Source organism: Crocuta crocuta, unplaced genomic scaffold (assembly GCF_008692635.1).
Source record: "Crocuta crocuta isolate KB4526 unplaced genomic scaffold, BGI_CrCroc_1.0 scaffold153, whole genome shotgun sequence".
Classification (NCBI taxonomy): Eukaryota; Metazoa; Chordata; class Mammalia; order Carnivora; family Hyaenidae; genus Crocuta; species Crocuta crocuta.
Window position 1 is genome coordinate 342,319 of NW_027529525.1, and position 22,717 is coordinate 365,035.

The following is a 22,717-nucleotide window of genomic DNA, read 5'->3' on the forward strand; positions in this document are numbered from 1 at the left end:
ACCCGCGGCAGTCCGGTGCGAGGGCCCCTCCGGAAGGTGAAGGGGATGGATTGGACTCCGCTGGGGAAAGCGGGTGTCTAGAAGTGGTGCTAATGGGAAGAGATTTCTGGTTTCAAAAGAGGATGCTCTGCCACAAAGAGCGGCTCGCGAGCTGGCCTGGGCTCTAGCGGAGGAGAGATCCCGGGAGAACTCCAGAGCTCGGGGGGAGCGCTCCTCGGAGGACCGGGGTCAACATGCCTGTTCGCAGGGGGCATGTGGCACCACAAAACACATTTTTGGGGACCATCATACGGAAATTTGAAGGGCAAAGTAAGTTCATTTGTTCTCTTATCTCTCCCTCGCTTTCTGCTTTGACGGTGCACTTGGCATTCGCCGCGTTCAGGCTGAGGAGCCGGTAACTCCGGGCTCTTTCAAGTTAACAGACTGTGAAACCGAGCCAGGAGGTTCGAATGGCAGCGGGAGTGTTCTCCCCCAGATATTAATTCTGATTTACATTTTAGATTATGGTCTCCATTGTAGGAGGCAATTTGATCCTCCTCTCCCACTGCTCCATTATTTGCCTTGCTACTTAATATCCTACTCTTCTACTATCTTAAAGGGAACGTACTAGTATAACATGGATTTATATTTTGAGGCTGTTAAATTGTAGACTTTTTGAAAGTCAGGAGCAGAGCATACGACTGGAACAAGAGAATGTAAATGGTAGCAGCGATGTAAACGGCTATGCAAACTATATTTTACCTTGGTTAAATTGCTAAGCTGTGGTATGACAGGGATGCTTGCTTGCTTTTAGTTTATAGAAGCTAAACTTTGCATTGAATCAATGCAAATATATCCCAAGAAGGATAATTTGGAAAAAGCAATATCTGATCCATGCTAGTTCCCATGCAAACGATTCATTATTCAAAACAACATTTATTCCCCTTTATCATTTCCTTAAGTTTCCATCAAGAAATTTGAAAATTGAAATGTAAAAAGTAAGTCCCACAACTGAATGCAGAGACATTTAACATTCTCTTGTGGACTAACAATAAGGAATGAATTATTGTTATATAAATACATTAATTCTAAATGCTATGCTTGTTAATTTATATTCAGTGTTTCCTTAAAACCACATTAACACACAATTATGTTGCAATTTTTGCAGTTACTTTGGCACTGCATTTAGTGACATGAGGATTTTGTACCTTGTGTACAGAATATACTAGTATATCCTGTTCACATTCTATCTGGAAATAGTAAATATAATTTATGATCAAAATTTAATAAGCCCTTTGTATTGAAAACCCTACTAATGCACAAAAATTCAAGGTTGCCCCCAGGTAAAAGTGAAAAGGTGTTAACATGACATTTACTGTGTATGTGTACATTTTTTATCTTCTAGAAAATATATATTTTGAAAGGTGAATCTTCAAATTATTAAGCTAATAAACACTATATAGTTTTATTGCTAATAGTTTCATGTTTTGTTTTGTTTTGTTTTTGACATGATGAGTGTGTAGTGTGTCTTAGAAGGGTACAGAAAAACTAAATCCAAAAATAATAACTACTTTGAGAAAGTTGTATTCACAAGGGCCAAGGCTGAGGTGAGAAGTCTGACAGCTACGAGGTGTTTCATTGTTGGGGCTTTGAAAATATTTATCTTACAATTAAATGGTATTCTGGAAATATCAATGGGCCAGCTGCTTGTTTGAGTGTGCATTAGGACCCTTGGGAGTTACAAGACTTGAGAACTAGACTATTTGAGAAGATATATTCTTGAAATTTGAAGAGTATTTGCTTAATACTTTTTGTTAAAACTACTTGGGATCATTAATTTCACATTTAGGATTTTTTTTTCCTTTTAAAACCTTGGGCACTTAGCAATTTGGGAAGTACCTGCTTTTCAGATCTCCTGTTATGCAACAATTTGCTCCAATGTTTATGAAAATCTTGTGGAAGCTTTTTAAAAGATGCCTTACTACTTTCTTATTACAGATAAAAAATTTATCATTGCAAATGCCAGAGTGCAAAACTGTGCCATCATCTACTGCAACGATGGGTTCTGCGAGATGACTGGTTTCTCCAGGCCAGATGTCATGCAAAAGCCGTGCACCTGCGACTTTCTCCATGGGCCTGAGACCAAGAGACATGATATTGCCCAAATTGCCCAGGCATTGCTGGGGTCAGAGGAGAGGAAAGTGGAGGTCACCTACTATCACAAAAATGGTAAAGTTCATCTATTTAGAATACTTTTTACTTGATTGCAGTGAAATGAAATTTTGACAAGTGATTATTGAAAGTTCATATGCAGAGAAGCTCCAAATATTCAGTTGTAGATATTTTTTGCTTCTAGTATTTTAGGATTCAGAAAGTCTGGATGCTTTCATTAGTGGACTAGTAAGAACAATTTCTTCTTTGAGTAAGGGTACCCTGTACTCTTCAAAAGTATGGTGGCTTACCATCACTTAACACAAAGTGCCACAAATCAGTCTTACTCTCTCCACTTTCTAGGGAATAATGTAAAGAGCAATAATTTACTGATTGCATTGATAGGTGTTTCTTAGGAGACACATACAGAGTTTTATTTGCTTGAACTTGAAAATATTTCACAAAGCAACATCTTGTTGAAAACTATGTATCTCCAAGTAAAACTACTGCAGTTACAAATGTTTCTTGACTCTTCAGCTTTATTTGATAGGCAACCCCTCTTGTTTCTTTTGCTCCTTTTCATGCAACATTAAGGGTGATGTGTAAGAACTTGAAGAATTGGTCTAGGAAACCTATGTATATTTAAATAATAAAGGCTGTTAAAAATTTGTCCTAAAATAAGAAATGGGCTAAAGGAAATATGATACTGTGGAGTTATCAGTACTCACTTTTATAGCTGCAACAAAACTGGCATCTCAAACTTAAGGTCATACCCAACTTCAAGGGCATTCCTTCTTCTTTCAGCCTTGCTATGGGAGTATGATATAATAGACTTATAATAGTTCCTCCAAAATACCCATTTAATGGACATACATTCATTAAATATACCATATATAGGATATGAACTCACATGTAGGAATATTCACATATACCCATTTAAAAGAATATACATTCTCAAACGTACACACTTAGTGATATTTGACAATTTAGTGCTTAAATGTAAATCACTTAAAAATGCATGTTATAGTTGGTTGTGCTGATATTGCATTATCATTTTTTTCCATTGACATAAATCATTGAGGCAGAGGGATATCTAGGCAGATTTTTAGGTAACTCTTAAGGTTTACAAATGAGAAAATGAGTGATGTATTATAATCTTTATCATAAATGATTCATCATTTGGTAAAATACAAATGAAAAGGTTTAACTCTTCATTTTATTTTCTTAACAATTAAATATTTTATGATAGAAAATGTAATTCTTACTGGATTTTCCTTAACATCAGCTTCTGTGACTATATGTGACAAAGTATGATTAGAAAAGCAGGTTTGTATATTAGAAAACATATGATTATCAACCAACATAGAGATTGCTTTTAAAGTTCTCATCTCCCCCCCGCCCCCTTTTCAATCAGTAGTGTTGGCATGCTAGAAATAGCCTAATTGCTCTGTTGTCTTGAAAGCATTTCTTGGACCAAGGCTCTCACTGCCCAAATGCAACTCATCTTTTTTGTGTGCGTATCTGATGCCAACAATTTGGGCTTTTGGAATAATTTGATTGTCTGACATTTTTCCCACCTGTATATTTATCATGATATTGACACACTGTATATTGTTTGTATGCAGGGCATGCTGGTTCACATTTGGCCATTATGTTTTCTGGACATTTCAGTATTTTGTTAAAACTCATACAATTTAAGTATATAATGAATCCGGACTGTCAGGATCACTTAGGTACTCACCATATTTTTCAAACAATATTTTGCAATGAAAGTTGTTATTATACGGCAAGTAGAATGGTGATATTTCAAAACCTTGTGTAACTTGTACAATGTGAGTGCGTGAAGTTATCTCAAAACAGCTAATAAAGGCAAGTTAAGGTGGAACCACAAACATGAATGTGAAAGTTTCCACAGCAAAGATGCTGCTGGTACATCGACTAATGCAAATCTTTCTATCTGAGTAATGCACTTGGTTATATGAATTAAAACCTTCTCATTTTCAAAAAGAAATCTTTACTTGGAAGCTTGTTTAGGTATATAAATATCAACCTTTGGTGACGATTGTGATTCTGTTGGCTTCATTTTCAGATTTGAGTCAGTCTACAAAGACTTGGTAATCTTTAGAGCTAATGACAAATGCTGCCTATTATACTTTTATTAATATGGGATACGTGAGATGATGGGTCAAGCTTTTTTTCTTTTTCCAAAGAAAAAGATTAATTTATGATCTTTTTGGATTGTGAAGACACAGCCTTCTTTGCTCTGAATGTAATCAACCTGTGTTTTTGAGACTAGTTCAGATACCTTGAATAGAATCTTCAAAGTGCATGGGCTTTATTCACATGGCAACTGCAAATTCAATCGGAGCTTGTGAAGTTCAAATGCTTTGAAAGCCTTGCCCTTAGAGTGCCTGCTAGGCACCCTACATTTATAAAATCAGGAAGGGATAAAATCACCAACATTTTGTATTAGTTTGTTTTTCAAAGTTTCCTTACTTCTTTATTATTGAGGTCATTTACTTTGGGGAGTTTCTTGGTTTCTTAAGTATATGCAATTGGGGCACCTGGGTGGCTCAGTCAGTTGAGCTTCCGACTTCGGCTTAGGTCATGATCTCATGGTTCTTGGGTTTGAGCCCCACATTGGACTCTGTGCTGACAGCTCAGAGCCTGGAGCCTGTCTTCGGATTCTGTGTCTCCCTCTTTCTCTGATACCTCCTCTGCTCACGCTGTCTCTCTCTCTCTCTCTCTCTCAAAAATAAATAAAACATTAAAAAAATTTTATAAAGTATATTGCAATAAATGCTTCCTTTACTTATTCTCTATTTAAGACTTTACAGGAATATGGATAGGAATGTAATAGCACAATGAGCAAAATAACAAAAAGCTGATATATTCTATTTCCACTTTTTCCATTCACTCATCCTGGGGCAACAAAAGCATGAGCATGGTACTACTTCTGGAAGCTTGTTTTCCAAACTGGCCAGAGGTGTTCTAAGCAGTTTAAACCCATGATCTGTGCAGTGAGTTCACATGAATGCAATGAGAGATCAGCTGCGTGATCCCCCTCATGAAACCACACCTCCTTCCATGCTGCTTTATGTGATTTTACCAGTACAGTTGAGCTTGCTGTTTACCAGAATATCAATTTTTAAAAACCTAGTTATTTGCAGTAGGAATATCTGACAGCCCTTCCTTTGAGGATTCTATTTTACAGTTTAAGTCATTATTGCATAAATCATTCTTGGCAGCTGTGAAATATTGCTTGAGGTGATAAAGCTGTAAATCTTTTGACATAAAGCTCTAATTATACAAAACTATAATTACGCGGGAGGCTTATACAAGGATGGGCATGTATTTTAATAGCGTAATAGATTCACTTTAAAAACAACTTTTTAGGGGCACCTGGCTGGCTCAGTTGGTAAAGCATGTGGCTCTTGGTTTTGGATTCTTGAGTTCAAGCCCTACGTTGCATGTAGAGCTTACTTAGAAAATTAAAAAAACAAACAAACAAACAAATTTTAAGGTTAGGTTGAGGAATCTCAAATGCTTCAGTTACCAACTAGATCATAGTTTGGAAGTGATGTTAATAGCAAGGAAACAGAAAAGTTGGTCTTCTTTTAATTTATTGCTCAACAGGTTTGGAGTGTGTCGTGGAATAGAACTGGCAGTTGAAGTGCTTATCCACTTCAGGCATATTGCAGACATGTGATTTTTACCTTAAATCATCAAGCAACTCTAAATATTTGGAAAATCAAAGTGTTTCTCCAAAATAAATGAATAAATAAAGGTCTTCACTCAGTAGGAAAACAGCATGCAATGCTTTACTTTTACAAGTTGGAGCATTCCTTTATTTTTGCCATTATGCCCTCAGGCATGGTACAGTGGCAATTTCGTTAACAAATCAGAAATGTGCCTGTCTTTGCCTTTCAAAGAGCTAAAGGATGAGAAGAGGGTGAGGGAAGTCCTTTCTTGATCCAGACAGAGACCAGATCCAGACAGGGCACCAGTCGTGTTGGGAGAAAGTTCCAGAGGCAGTGTTTGATTTGGCTGGACTCAAAAGAGGTTTTGGCTTGATAACATTGAATCTACCATCTCTAAGAGTTATTTGGAAAGACCTTATAGAAAGTGTTGCATTGTTGGGAGTGGAGGTGAAGATGTGTACTGAGTGCCGCCACCAGTCTTGAAGGTAATGTGTTAGGCACCGGAGGGACACTAGGAGGAGATGCAGGAGAGGCCACAGACTTATTTCTGCTTTCAGGATATTTGTGTTCTGGACTGACTAACATTCACTTCTATCTTCTAAACCTCAAGATGTTTTCATGAAATTGTTTTGAAAGAAAAAAGAATATCTAGACTATGAAACGAAGAAGCTTTTATGTAAATGGAGAACAGAGTTTAGGGTTAATTACCACTCTTCCTCTATCCCCCCACTGCAAAATAAACTTTTTTTGGGGTATTTCCTGTCTCTTTTTGTCATTTATAATGTGATACTAATTGAATAAAGAAGCCATGTAGTTCATTTAAAACCTTAATAGCTCAAAAATAAATTTTATCATAGTTTTATATGTTATATGACATGTAAAACGTTCAGCTTGCATAATTCCTGAATTGTGTGGTAGAGATACAGATGGTAATTTTTATAGAAGAATTGAAATGTATTCTATGTATGTGTAATTCAAGTAATAAGAAAAAATTTCAGGGAGTATCTTGCCTAGAATTTATTTTGGTGTTCATTTGAACTTTCTGTTTCTATATTCTCATGTTTTACCCAACAGCAGCCTTAAAATGTTTTTTTCTTTCATATACCTAAACTTTGTAACATCTCGTGGACTCTGGATATTGTACAGAACTTAAATATGATCAGTGTATTTATTGAGAAACTAAGAATTCTCTAGAAACATTCTGCCTCACACTATTGTCCCAAGTGAAAACAAAATGTCCCCAATCTGCAGTTGGGGTATGTTCATCACTCCCCTTTTTACCATCTACCAGCATCGTACCTCCGCTCAGCTCTGGTGCTAAAAATTAGAAGCTCTATTGTCTGCCAGCTTCAGAGATAGCTGCTTAGTTGTTTTCACACCCAAGGGACTTGAGAACAGGGTCAATTTAGGGCGATAGGGATAGGCTAGCCTTAGTGGGAGGAACTGGCTTCTCTGGCTTATATTGGCTTTCAACATTGTTTTTATTTTTATTTTTTCACTATAAATAGTCACTAAATCAATTACGGGCAGTCGGCAGCCAGGAGAGTCCTACGATAATTAATTCACAGGGAAGTAGCAGTTGGACTATGAAATGTTAAGACAACCACATTCATCTGGCCATATAAACTAGAAACCTTGGGGTCGTTTTCGGTTTTGTGTTTTCCTCCCTCTCCTCCCTAAACCTGTTGGTCACGAATTTTTTTTTTAATATATACATCTAAAATATCTCCCAATGTTACCTTTACTTTTTCATTACTGCCAAATGCCATAGTTGAAGCCCTCTGTATTCTTCTGGTGTATTGAGGATTGAAGTTTTCCTGCCTCTGCCATCCTTTTCCCACAATGCCATTAGAGAGCTATTTCTGAAATAAGAATCCCATACACTGTTGACTTAGTGAAGCCAAGCATCACTCTAAATAAATTTCACATATAAATAGTGAGTAGAACAGTTTCATAAAATATATACTCTCATTATCCCCATCTTATAAGAAAAAAATATTGAGACCCTGAAAGATTAATTTGCCAAATCACACATAGCTTATAGTGGCAATGCCTGACCCCTTAACAACTTTGCCATATTTGCTGCTAAATGCACTTATGATACACTTGACTTGAAAAAACCTATCTTAACTCCTTAAGACTCTCAGGATAGTTATAGACTTCGGATGCTTGGTCCCTTTCAGAACTGAATTCATTTGGGTTTTTATGTAGCGTATATTTAGGGGAACCGGCTGGATTCACAGGTCTGACCAAGTTTACCTTACTTGTGCTTCAGTTACTCTCCTGATACATACTTGGAGAATAACATCCACCTTGTTAGGCTAATTGGATGTGTTGTATACAACAAAATGCATAGCATTATGTATTGGTCTCTTGCCCATAATATGAACTTAATAAATATCAATTAGTTGAATACCTTGCCAAGTCCTTTTCTATTACAAATCTTATGTTTCGATATTTGGCTGCTCAGAGTTTCTCAAATAAGCCCTGCACTTTTATGTCACTGAGGCTTTGCTCACCCTTCAGAAGTTTTCTTTCATCTGTAGTAAACAGTGCGAAGCCTCATTGAATAGATTACCTTTCCCTCAGCTTCTCACTCTAAAGAAACCTTTACCATCCTTCCAAAGACAGATCAAAAGACTTCTCTGTGAAGTCTTTTCTGACAAAAGGCAACCCTGTTGCCTGCTCTCGAATACTAACTTAACATTTCTCTGTGTCATCACAACACTTGGTTCTAAACTCCAATGTAGCACCTGGAATGTGCTATATATCATTACATATTATTGCCTTAGCCATCTGTTTTTTTAAAGGTCATTAAGAGAAAATATTGAATCTTACTAACTTTTATGTCTGGAATATGTGGAAGAGTGCATAATATGAAGTACATGCTCAGTTAGCATTCACATGAAGAATGAAGAGAAGATGAGAAATGGTACCATAAGACTGAGGAAGCAAGAAACAGATTGAGATCAGGAGATATTGACAGAAGTGAGCTACAGAGAATATGTGATGCTTTGATTTTTCTTACTTTCTAAAATGTTAAGAAGAATCTTCACCTGAATTTTATCAATAACTGTATTTCCTTCCTTATAAGCTAAGGTATAAATCATCTTTGTAGCCAGCAACTATGCAAATAGCTAGAAATATTTAATAAAATGTTAGAAGCTCTAAACCAAAAAATTTTAACCAGTGAGTTACCTGTGTGTCACTCACTCAGCCCACCACATCGAATTGGCTCTCACGAGGGTCTCGGACAGTGTCTCTGTAATAGCCAAACCCAAATTCTCTCCTGTTCTTTTCTGTCTTGAATTTATTGCTGTGTTTGACAAACTGTATTGACTACACAAGTTATGCAGTTTTGGCATTTTATATCTAGCATAACATTTTATTACTTGATGTTTTCTTGAAAATTCCTAATTGACAGCAAAGCTTGTTCTCAGGGCCGCTCGGTGATAAGAGTGTTAAATCTAAAATAATAAAGGTAGTTTATTAACAATAATAAGACTAACTATTATTAACTATGATTGTCAAGTGAACATTTTCTCTCTCTTCACTGTGCTATCTGCATAGCAAAAGTGCTGAACTACTGAGAAGCAATAGAATCAGGCAGCAGTTAGGCATTCATCACCATTGTGAGGAAATGTGTCCTATTACTGAATAGTTAAGGTGAAATTGCTGCTGGTCACAGGTGGCTTAAGAGAAATCCAAGTGCTAGGCTCCTGCTGCTATGACAGAACATTCGATACCTTTCTTTTAGTCCTTTAATTTATATGAAATATCTAATTAGGAAAACCAAAGTGGTCTTTCTGTGGGCAGTTCAAATGGTGGCTGCTGTGACCCCCTGTGCCTTTTCCTCAGTGAAAGTAGGTCTGTGTGTACAAACTCCCCTTTTCATGGTTTCCACTGTTTTGTAGAATTGTCTCACACTACTTTTTATTTCAAATATGGATAAGACAGCTTGGCTGGTGCTTGGTGGGTGAGAACTGGAGAGGATGGAGAGAGGGCGGGGGGTGCATTTTACCCTTAGTCGGCTCCTGTTTGCAAACTCATCTAAACTAGACTGTGCCAGGTGGGGCCTGGTGGCTGCCACAGCCACACTGCTGCTCTTGCTTACCTGCTTTTCCCTCTGGGTGGCCTGTCAGACGACATTGTGACAGCAGGTGGACTCTCACCATTGCTGATTTTATTTTTAATTTTTTTCCTGTTCTGTTTCGTTTTTGTTTCTTTCTTGACGATCATTGGGAGTGCTTTCTTTTCGTTCTTTCTTTCTTTCTTTCTTTCTTTCTTTCTTTCTTTCTTTCTTCTCTTTAATAATGAATCCTTTTTAAATGTTTATATATTTAATGCGAGAGAGAAAGAGAGAATGAGTGGGGTAAGGACAGAGAGAAAGAGAGTCAGAGGGAAAGAGAGAATCCCAAGTAGGCTACACTCTGTCAGTGCAGAACCCTTCAAAGGGCTCGATCTCATGAACTGTGAGATCATGACCTGAGCTGAAACCAAGAGCCAGATGCTTAACTGACTGAGCCACCCAGGCACCCCCATTGGGAGTGTTTCTATTTGTCAGGTTTTATTTTCCTAAGACATGGATTCTTTCATGTTGTTTGAAATAATTGGTTTCGAGAAACATGTAATAACTACATGGGTTGGAGATAACTTAGAATGGTTGTTGCTTCTGATACTGATGTTTGACCTCTGTGTTCAAAACACCTATCTTAATTATATTCAGTGAAGTCGGTACTAATGACCCAGGATGATTGGTGTGATATCAAAAAGTATAAAATTTGTGGTGGTTTCATAACCAATTTCCCAAAGATCAAATAAATAAAAAGATCTAGGATAAACTGAGAATGAGTGACTCAGTCGGTTAAGCATCCAACTCTTTATTTTGGCTTAGGTCATGATCTAGTGGTTCATGAGTTTGAGCCCTGCATTGGGCTCCATGATGTCAGTGTGGAGCCTGCTTGAGATGATTCTCTCTTTCCCATTCTTTATGCGCTTCCCCTGCTCATTCAGTCTCTGTCTCTCTCTCTCTCAAATAATAAACAAACAAACAAACAAACAAACTTTAAAAAGATTGAGGTCAAACTAAGGTATTTATATTGAAAAAATAAAAATCCATCTGTGCTGGAAAAGACCGCATACTGAATTCACAATCCTTGGGTTTTTTTTTTTTAATATACTAAGATCACATCAATTCAGGTAAATAGACATTAGAACTATGTGACATCATATGTTGTATGAATAATTTTTCATCAGGTTCCCATTACTTCTCTTAGCTAAATTAGTGAAAATGTCTTCTGATTTTACTACCAAGTTCATATTACACCATGCATTTTCTTTAATAGTGTTAATCAGATCATTATGAGCTATGTATGTATTTAGGTCTTGTATACACATGGATGTGCTCTCCGGGTTTTAAGTCTTGTGGTTGCAGGTTATAGACCATAGCCCTCCACCTTATTACTCTTCTCCCAAAGGACTGATGTTAATTGAGTTCCAATCTTGTGACTGGCTCTTTATATACATTACTTTATTTGATTTTCATGACAGCTTTGGGAGGAGATATTATCACTTTTTACAGGTTAAATTGACATTCAGAGAAGTTAAGTGCTGATGATCACAGAACAAAGTGGATATGCGTTTAAAATCTAAATTTGTCTGTGCTTGCAAACTTTATTGCCTCCAAATGGTACACTTTTGAAACCTCACCCAACTTCATGATTAGATGTCCTAATTGTAGTTCTTAATTATAGTTTCTTATCGATTACCTGAGGTGTGAATCTGCTTGACTTAATTTGCACCAGAAGGTGAGTGAAGCAAGCTTTATTCTAGGTATTTTGTATTTTAAACAGAACCATATCATTCAAAATAGATCTCTGGTAGAATGTTCAGTTTCAGTAGAATGAGGATAGCTAGTATATGCCTATAATCTGTGCATAATTATTAATGGCACTTTTTTTCCTCTTAAAAATTATATAGTCAACTTAGATTTGGGGGACACTTTAGTTAAGGGTTCCTCAACTACTATTTGTCTCATCCTTATCTATGAAGTTTAGAGGAAAATTCTTATGGTATTATGATTCAATTGCAGAAGCTCTGTTGTATTCTTATCCTCTTTTTCCCACAAAAAAGTTTTGTCTCCTGGCAAAATAATGTGATTTGAGAAGATTCACCACTAGTATTTAAAAGGCAAATCATAGGGACGCCTGTGTGGCTCAGTTGGTTAAGTGTCTGACTTTGGCTCAGGTCATGATCTCACGTTTTGTGAGTTTGAGTCCTGTGTCAGGCTTTGTGCTGACAGTTCAGAGCCTGGACCCTACTTTGAATTCTGTGTCTCCCTCTCTCTCTGTCCCCCACCCCCCCAACCAACTTGTGTGCTCTCTCTCTCTTTCTCTCTCTCTCTCTGAGAGAGAATTAAAAATTTCTTTAAATAATTAAAAAAATTTTTAAATTTGAATAAAAAATAAAAGGAAATCATAATCTTACTGGGGTGAGGAGTCTCTGGTTTATTTAAAACATGTCCAGTTTTCTTTATCCTGGTTCCAAATGTCAGTCTCAGTCTCAGTTTCTGCTACACACCCAATTATCTTGTGCTTCTGGGCTCCTTCTGTCCAGGGGCCATCATCCTCTCCTGTGCATGCTTTTCTCTAAATCCCTCAGGCAACCTTGTCCACATTTTCTAACATTTTTTTCTTATCTCTGTTAGAACACTTATGAAATTATCTTGTAATGATTTGTTTCTATGTCTGCCTCTTCCACTCAGTGTTGAACTCCTTGAAGGGATTTGTTAGGGCTTTTATTTTAAAAAGATGAAATGGAGGGAGAGGGAAAAATAAATTTGAAAGGACTCATGGATACACTGGCAATGAAGATGTTAGGTGGCGCATTTTAGTGAAGTTTCATTCATTCAACTTGTGCCAGTCATTTTTCTAGATATGAGAATTATAAAAACTGAAAACCCACATTATTTATTAGTTAACTTAATAAACTTGGCTACTATATGGTTTCTGCATCATGCAGCAATTTATTCTAATACTTAACCTGTATCTCCTCCTAAAAAGTTGTAACAGCTAATCACCCTTCTTCAGTTGGTCTAGAAGGAGAGGGGTGAAGGGTTAGGACAGTCTAGATAAATGTTTAATGCCTACGTAGCTGATTCTGATGGGGCATCTTCGCATCAGTGAGAGAAAGAAAATGTCTACATGTTCTTATAATAATATATGCACATTGGAAGCAATCCTAGCCCTCCCTGAATTTCCTTAGTTGAATACTTATAATAAGATACTTATAAATCCTTGCCCTTATTCTCCTATCTGTTTCTGTAGTCTTTCTGTAAACACTGAAAACAGGCTCATAATTACATTGGTTTCCCAACACATTTCATTCTTTTTCCCAAACCCAGAGTTGTAAGTTGAGATTGCAAGGCCTGTTTGGTATCAGCAGACACTTCATCAGTCACATCCTGATACAAGATTTCACCACCTCAACACGGACTTCATATCTTCATTATCTCTTACAGTGATTTAACTCCCTTGTCAAAAAGTTAGAAAAATACAGAGAAAAATAGAAATAAAAGTCCTATAATCTCAAATCTAAAGGGTAAGTGCATTTTCTGCACACACAGATGTGTGTGTGTACACAGACACACACTTTTTAGTTGTTTTCCTTTACAAGGCCAGGATAGCAATATGTATACCAAGCTGTAGACTTGTTTTCCTCACTGAGAAATTCATGAATACATAACATTTAACACATGGATAGCCCATAAATTATTTTAATATTCACACAGTATTACATTAAAGGGGATAAAAGATTACCAACAATACTTTATTATTATCAACTTTTCACACTTGCAAACACATACAAAGAGTCTGTCTTTCCTGCACACTTGTGCTATTTTTTTCCGTAGTGTACACTCCTAGAAGTATACTTGTTCCATAAAACGATATGTGTATCTTAAAAAGTTTTGGTACCTTGGGGCGCTTGGATGGCTCAGTCGGTTGAGCGTCTGACTTCGGCTCAGGTCGTGATCTCGTAGTTTATGAGTTCAAGCCCCACTTTGGGCTCTGTGCTGACAACTCAGAGCCTGGAGCCTGCTTCAGATTCTGTGTCTCCCTCTCTCCCTGCCCCTGCTCATGCTCATGCTCTCTCTCTCTCTCACACACACAAAAATAAACATTAAAAAATAGAAAAAAACCTTTCATACCTCCTGTCAAATTATACTTCAAGGATAGTGCACTTAATTGCACACTACTGTGTAAAGTTGGGCGTTCTTTTAAAAATAATTTTGACCCAATAAAAAAAATATCTTCCTGTTTTATCACTGAATTTAACCTGCAATCTATTGAAAACCATATGTAGAACCATTAAGGCAATTTATTTTCTTATTTAAAGAAACTAGTGCTCAGTATTACCAAACCTAGGGAGCAGTGGAAATCTCCTGAGTAGCTGATTGTGCACACTGGACACCTCATCCCACACCAGGGTCACTTTTCCAAAACCTTCTTTTCACGTTCACATTCACATTTTCCTTTCAGTAACTTGCTGACAGTTTTCCAAGCCTCAGATTCAGAAACTAGTAGTAATTATTAGCTACTTAGCAGTATTATTTGAGTGTTTTCTCCTTTCTATTTAGAATAAGTTGGATTTGAAGTTATTTTCAATATTTTATATTATTTCTGTAAACTATAATGAAAATCTTGACTAGTGGAAAGAGTTTTTATTTGGTAATTTGCGTCTGAATATATATATATAATACATATATTTACATATATACACACACATTTAAATATTTATAGTTTTGGTTAGATTTGAAGTGATAGACATGAAAGATAGTAAAACTCATGATAAACGTTCAGCTGAAATATCATGTAACAGATAGAAAATGTACTTGTAAACTATAAATGGCATCAAATGCTCAAAGTAAACAATAATGTGTGAAATATACAAGCGAAAGAAACTTCACATTGTATTAGAAAACCTGTAGCTTTCTCCAATATAACACTACCAAAATGACTCCAGAGAAAGATCATTCTCTTCCTAGGCTGCCTTACTTAACTGAGACATGCAGAGCTCAGGTAATCTGATCTTTCTAGCTGTGACTCAATTCTCCGGTCTTCCCTCCAGGTGTTCTTTATAATGAATGTCACTTAACCAAGGCTCAGTAGGATTTATGGATTCCCAGATTGCTGTCTCTGAATTTGCTCCCTGAATGAAGGACTACAAAAATGCCACTAATGTTGATGCACAGACTCAACTGCCCTGTTAGCAGGCTTCTACTCGGTTCTCACTCTAAAATGGCAGGACTTGTTTCTTTGCAGTTCATGTTTCCAGAGTGAACAGAGGCAGTAGTGAGCCCTACTGAAATTTCATACCCACCAACATTCATTATTTTAAATATATTTCACAGCAATGTGAGTTGAACAATATTTTGCTTTAATTATTTGCTCGCTTGAGGTTGCCAATAACTTCAATGATGAATTTCCCTCCAGAGAATACTTCATATAAAAGTTCCGTTAGTATTTTTTGTTTTTAATCTAAATTTTTTTGAAAATGCAATGGATACTGAATATGTTTTCTAAATCTTTACTGTAAGTTTCCGAATGTCATTCTTGATTTGTCTTCAACCATAGAAAATAAAGATAAATGTTTGGTTGAGCTGCAGCTCAGCTACAGAAAACAATGTTAATACCTGAGAAGTATTCAAAAATACTTCTACGGCATTTCATAAATTGCTAGTAAGATCTTAAAATATTTCTTTTTCAGAAGACTTAAGAGATTTTAGTAGGAATAGAATTTAAAAATTAAAATATAAAGAATGAAGATGAAACTTTTACTTCTTAACTACTTTAGCTGCATGTTGATTTACCTGGAAGAGACAAACAAAAGAAATTACAGGTATGTCATTTTCATTCCAGCATAAGTCATATGTGCTAACTTATGTTAAAGAATCCAAGAAACCTAGACTGAGAAATTAGAAAAAAAAGTGTTTTAAGTAATGGCGTTATAATATAACCAGGCAGTGCCTCCTTGCTACTAGTCCCACTGCTCCAGAATTGAAATAAATCATCCCTTCACCATCTCTACAACTAGTGTAAGCATAACGTGAGTGAAAAATAAGATCCTGGATTGGTGTTCTATTTGTTGATTTTAGTCTATTTACATCTGTGTGTACTGGTATCTTGCTTATATTTAACTGGGCTTGTTAAATTACCTGTCTGTGGCAACTTGTATCTTATTTTATAATGGAGCTGGATTAAAAAATAAGGTGTGGTTTGATCATTTTAAATAATATTAACTATGATTTATTGAGCACATACAATGTGCTAGTACTCCTCTAAAGCCTCTCTCTCTTTCTCTCTCTCTCTCTTTTTTTTTTCTAATCCTCATAGCTGCCTATGAGGTGGGTGTTCTCATTTTACAGATTGGAAAGATGAACTCAATACATTATCCAAAACTACACAATTAGTGTATACATAGCCACCACTGAAGTGCAGGTTGTCTTCCTTCAGAGCCTATGGACTCAACACCAGAACACCACTGAGCATATCTCCTGTCCATGTGTTGGCCCTGACACACATACTGCATACATCTGTAGACTCAAGTCTCATATCAACAGAAAAGTGTGAATTGTGTCTTAATTTTAGGCATGTAAATGTTTTAAATCTGGAAGCTTCTGATCTTCTTTTCTTAAATGCAACTAGACAAACACATGCCTCTGGTGATTTAGAAATGAAATTCACCTGTTTTCCTACTGCCTAATTCAATGCCTTGCGAAAAGAAGCTACTCAACAAAAAATCTCTTTAAATAAATGAATTAATTAAAACATGAGGCTAACTCTCTTAACCATTTGATCTGTCAATTACTACTTCAATAAAGTGGAAGTCATCTCTTGCTTATTTGAAAAGGATGATATAGAGGAAGCCGAACATAGTGGCTAAGGTCATGGACTCTATAGAGTCAGGGTACCTGGGTCTAAATATTGAACATTCATTGTGTGATCTCCTGCAGGTTAGCTAACTACCTTGTTCTCAGATTCATCATTAGTGGATGGTGACTATGGTAATCATAGAACCTATCTTATAGGTTTTACAAGGACTAAATGTGTTTATATTTGTGAAAGCACTTAAAATAGCTCCTGATACCTAGTAAGTATAATGTATAAGTGTTAAATAAAATAATATGAACAGGAAAAAAAAGTGTGAAAAAAAATTGGGTTAAAATGCATATTTAGTCAATATCCTCACTGAGTGTTGTGCTCAAAAAGAAATTTAGAGCTCCATGTGTGACTGAATAAAAAATGCGAACCAAATTTTGGTGTGAGTAGGTAAAAGAAGAAATCAGCAGTGTTTCTTAAAAATTTTAAATGTGAAATCACAGAGATTTTATCTTGGAGAATATGGCCTCAGTCAAATTTTGTATAATTTATTCTTAGACCTATAATTTATTCTTAGACCTATTTTGAAATGCTGAAACTCGTTTTAGGTGTGGTTGCCCTGAAAATGTCAGCAGTCTGGGTAGCTTGGGCTCTGTTCACATCTGTCTTTCAGTTACACTGCAACCAATTCTAGCAATAGCATTCCAGAAACCTGTGTGTTTTGGAAGCAAAAGTTCAAGTCACAGTGAGGTGTAAGGTCAGTCCACCCTTCCTCCCTGCCTAGGATTTAGTGGGAAGTGAGAAATATCTTATTTAGAGCCAAGACGTGAAATTAATTGAAACCTATTGATTGGAAGAAAATATAGAGATATAAATACCCAAATATAGCTAAGGTCACCATATAAATTATTATCCAAAGAAGGATTCTTTTTAAGGTAAAGGGGGAGGTTGTTAATAATTATACCAAGAGAACATGAAAAATCCAGAACTGTCCAGACAAACTGGACATATAAACACTCTAAATATAGCCTATGTCTGGCACTATGTATCAAGTTTTCAAAATGCAAACCATTCTATAGTACAGACTTTTCATGAACATTTTGTGGGTTTCTGAAAGTAGTGAGTTTAAAAGTGTAGCCACTCATTCTTGTGATGCCTAAAATGCTTACTGTGTAGACAAAGACAGTATCTTGCAATCTGGAGAAATGAGTCAGAATTCCTCCAAAGAATATATTGCACCTGCTGACCTCTTTGAAATAAGACTACAAATGAATCTTTCTATAAATACCATGTTGAAGGTTCTTAGTAAAGGACTTAACATCAGCCACTTTGTGAACCACAGTGAGTCACGAGAGCAGAATGGACTAAAAGTGAAGAGACTGAGCTCATTGTTGAATGCCGACAGTCCTTTATAAGGTACCTCTGACTGTCAGAGGTCCTGAAAAGGATCTTTATCTTGGAATCTGTTAAAGCATGGGTGTGCACAGGGTGTGTGACCAACCCTCTTTTTTCCAGCTTCTCTGTCAGGCCTTAGTCATGTGTGTTAGCCTGTTTGTAATCCAGTGATAAAATTAGCTTTCCTTTGTGTCTACAATTTGTTGTCTAAAGGATATGTATTAAGTGGGAGGAACAACCCCAGAGAAGTTGGGACAGATAGCATTAAAGCAGAAAGTTATTAACATTCTAATAAAAACAATTTAAAAAATAATTAAATCATTCAGATTTGCAGTACACTCTACACTTATTAGTTTGCATGAGTTTAAATGGAAATTGGTATTTCCAAATTTAAAGGGAAAGATGTAATTATCAAAAAATCAAAATTAAGGAGTAAGACATTATTTTGCAGAGGAAAGTTAAGTGAAATAGAACTGGTATTCTCATACTGTTTGTATTTTTCCAGATACACAAACATAAAGGAAGTCATGTTTTAGTGGGAATATTGGGTTTGTAAACAAATTGAGGTTTTGCAGTGCTGCTATCCAGAAAGGAAAGACTAACACCAAAATACAGCTATAAATAACAATAATGATAAAAGTCCTCTCTCCTTCCAGATTCTACTGTCTTTTTTAAAAATGCTGTTGGTTGTTGTAGTTGTTGCCCATGGTGAAACATTACCAGAAGAATGTGGGCAAAATAAATGGAGATATGGGGCACTTAACCGACTGAGCCACCCAGGCACCCAACATTATTCTCTTAAAATTATGGGGGCCACCTGAGTGGCTCATTTGGTTAACTGTCCAACTTCAGCTCAGGTCATGATCTCACGGCTTGTGGGCTCAAGCCCCGTGTTGGGCTCTGTGCTGACAGTTCAGAGCTTAGAACTGCTTCAGATTCTGTGTCTCCCTCTCCCTCACTCATGCTTGCTCTCTCTCTCAAAAATAAACAAGAACAAATTAAAAGAATAAAATTATGGGAAAGATTCATATGTCTGATTCTGCTATGATCACTTTAATTAAAATTTTTGTTCTCAAAAATAATCAGGCCTACAGAAGAGTTGCAAAAATATTACAGTGAACTCTCATGTTACCATAATATACAGATTCATCTGTTTTTTACAAGTTGCCACATTGGCTTTATCTCTGTCTACATTTTTTTGTATAAAATATACACATTGCTCTTTTATGTCTATTTACTTATTTTGCTGAGCCGCTTGAAAATTGCTTGCACAGAGTCACCTGGGTGGCTCAGTAAATTAAGTGTCTGATTCTTGGTTTCATATCAGGTCATGATCTCATGGTTTATGAGTTTGAGCCTTGCATTGGGCTCTGTGCTGTCATTGTGGATCCTGCTTTGGATTCTTTCTGTCCCTCTTTCTCTTCCCCTCCCCCACTTGTACTCTCTTCCAAAAAAAAAAAAAAACTTAAAAAAAAAATTATTTGCATAGAACATGACCCTTTATCCTTAAATACTTCAGTATTTTTTCTACTAGTAATGAGAAGATTCATTTATGTAACTTCAGCTTAATTATCAAATTCAGGAAATTTTACATTGATACAATACTGTCATCTAATATATCCTTCAAATTTTGACAATTATCCTTATATTGCTTTTTAGCTAATTTGTTTTTAAAATTCAGGATTTAGGGGCGCCTGGGTGGCTTAGTCGGTTAAGCGTCCGACTTTCGCTTAGGTTGTGATCTCGCGGTTCGTGGGTTCGAGCCCCGCGTCGGGCTCTGTGCTGGCTGCCAGCTCAGAGCCTGGAGCTTGTTTCAGAGTCTGTGTCTCCCTCTCTCTCTGACCCTCCCCTGCCCACGCTGTCTCTCTCTCTCTCTGTCCTAGAAATAAATAAAAATATTTAAAAAAAAAAAATTCAGGATTTAAACCAATACCATGAATTGCAGTTTGTTGTCATGTCTCTTTAGTCTTCTTTAAATGGGTGGCTGAGTGACTTAGCTTTTCTTGCCTTTCCTGTCACTGACATTCTTTAAGGATATGGGTTCATTGTTTTATAGAATGTTTGGTTTGATTTCCTTGGCAAATCATCATAACTTAATTCAGATTGTGGGTTTTGTCATATATAAAATATAAGTGATATATCCTATTTAGAACATCACCAGAAGCACCAGATGTCAATTTGTCCCATTATTGGTGACGTGACTTTTATCACTTATCTTGCTATTTTTTTTACAAGGTTTGTCTAAACAGTTAGAAAATAAAATTTAAAAATACTCTTAAAATCAGCGTCAATATAATAAATTTAACAAAAACATGCAAAGCATCTACACTAAAATAATTATAAATATTATTAAGAGAAGTTAAGAAACAAATAAGCAAATAAAGAGACCCTACATGTTCATGAATTGGAGGCATCAATATTGTAAAGATGTCTAGTCTTCCCAAATCAATCTACAATCTTAACCAAAATTATAGCAGATTTTTTGATATAAAGTAACAAGTTGACTCAAAAATGTTTATGAATGCCAAGGGTATGCAATAGCCAAAACAATTAAGAAAAGAACAAAGTTGGAAAACGCTAATTGCCTGATTTTAAGAATTATTGTAAAGCTCCAGTACTCATGATGGTAGAGTATTGGCCTATAATATAGTTAAATAGATCAGTGGAACAGAATAGTCCATAAATAGATCCTCACATGTATAGTTAATTGATTTTTGTTAGTCTTTATTTGAGAAAAAGAGAGACAGAGTGTGAATGGGGGAGGAACAGAGAGAGAGACACACACAGATTCCAAAGCAGGATCCAGGCTCTGAGCTGTCAGCACAGAGCCTGATGCAGAGCTCAAACACATGAACCATAAGTTCATGTCCTGAGCTGAAGTTGAACACCTAACTGACTGAGCCACCCAGGTGTCTCTATAGTTATATGATTTTTGATGAAGGCACCAAAGTAATTCAATGGGGAGAAACATCAATCTTTCCAACAAATGAGCTAGATTAACTAGAAAAATATGTAAGAAAAAGTAGATCTTGTTCCTTACACTATATTATTCACAAAAATTAATTTAATATGGTTTATAGTTCTAAACATAGTCCTCATAAATATGTTGAGCAAAAAAGCCATAAAGAAAAGAATAAAGACTGAATAATTTTATTTATATAAAGTTCAAGAATAGGAAAAACAAACTGAATCTATGGTGATAGAAATCAAAACTGTAGTTGCCTATGGGGTGGGGGGAGTAGGAATTGCCTGGAGGGGAGCACGTAGAAACTTTTGGGAGTGATGGACACATTTTAGATCTTGTTTGGTATGTTGATTATATGAGTTTCTATATTAGTCCAAACTTAACAGACTGCATACTTAAATTTCCATTTCACTGGATATACATTTGTGGTGAATGTAGTAAAGTCACAATTTACATTCGGAGTCAGATAGTTTTTTCTATAACCATACAACCAGTACACATACGTAAGTATGACTTAAATAAATGCATAAAAGGAAATACATTCTTTAAATCCAGGGCATTTACTTTCATGTATAGAGAAATTAACATAATACGTAATAGTCTACAGATTGGATTTTCATCATAGCAGTAAAAATTACAACCAATAACTCATTTTTTGTCTTTTTCAAAGATGAAAGACATTAGATATATCTTGAAATACCAAACAGCTATTTCAAAATAATTCCAAGTAATAAACATTATTTGGAAATAAAAGTTACACATTTGATTAGCCACTAGGAAATGTTGTGTTTATTCCCCAGTGGCCTGTCAGATTTTAGCAATGCCTCAAAGGCACTGAATCTATTGCCTTACTACATGTTGGCCTATTTTCTATCGAATTTCACCCTTGGTAACTGTGGTAATTCATAACTTGAAATTCTATATTTAATCCTCTTAAGACTATCTAAACCAATTGCATTTAATTCTTTCCTACATTAGTAAGTGGTATCTCACTTTTGTTTAAGGACATTATTTTTATGTTTAAGTAGCAAATAGATCTTTAATAATCTCTGAGTCCTTCAGAGTAGGATACTCTCTATTGATTTCTGCTTATAGCTTTCAAGATTCTATTATGGGTAAGGCAGAAATGGCAATTTTAATAGGAGTCATTTTTTGTTTTTGTTGTTGTTAAATGCAGATTCAAATGGTTCTACTAAAATAAGACAAATGTCCCATTAAAGAGGAAAATGCAGTGGTAGAAAAGGTTTATTTAGTAGGGCAGATTTCTAACTAGAATTTTTTAATCTAGAGAATATAAGCTATAGGAAATTGTGTAATCCAGCAGATAACATACATGCTACTCATGTGGTCAGATACATCTCTTCTTCACCAAAATACTGAAATCTAAAATAGCCCAGCTTTCTTTGAATATTGAAAGAAAGCATGTTTAAATGTATAGCTATACTGAGGTTAATATAGCTGCCCCCAAGATATGGTGTTGATTAAATTGACAAATATATTTTTATAGGGCGACTAGGTGGCTCAGTTGGTTAAGCATCCAACTTTGGCTCAGGTCATGATCTCACAGTTCAGGCATTGGGCTCTGCCCTTGACAGCTCAGACAGAGCCTGGAGACTGCTTCAGATTCTGTGTCTCCCCCCCCCCCCCCC

The 22,717-nt window shown here is 36.0% G+C and overlaps 1 protein-coding gene across 1 annotated transcript in view; it reads left to right on the top strand.

Moving 5' to 3' along the window:
* Positions 1-233: 233 nt before the first annotated feature.
* Positions 234-22,717, top strand: part of KCNH7 (potassium voltage-gated channel subfamily H member 7) — a 479,156-nt gene continuing 456,672 nt past the window's right edge. The window contains exons 1-2 of the mRNA XM_077760989.1: positions 234-309; positions 1,978-2,208. Coding sequence (XP_077617115.1) covers positions 234-309; positions 1,978-2,208 — 307 coding nt within the window. The remainder of the gene's footprint in view (positions 310-1,977; positions 2,209-22,717) is intronic.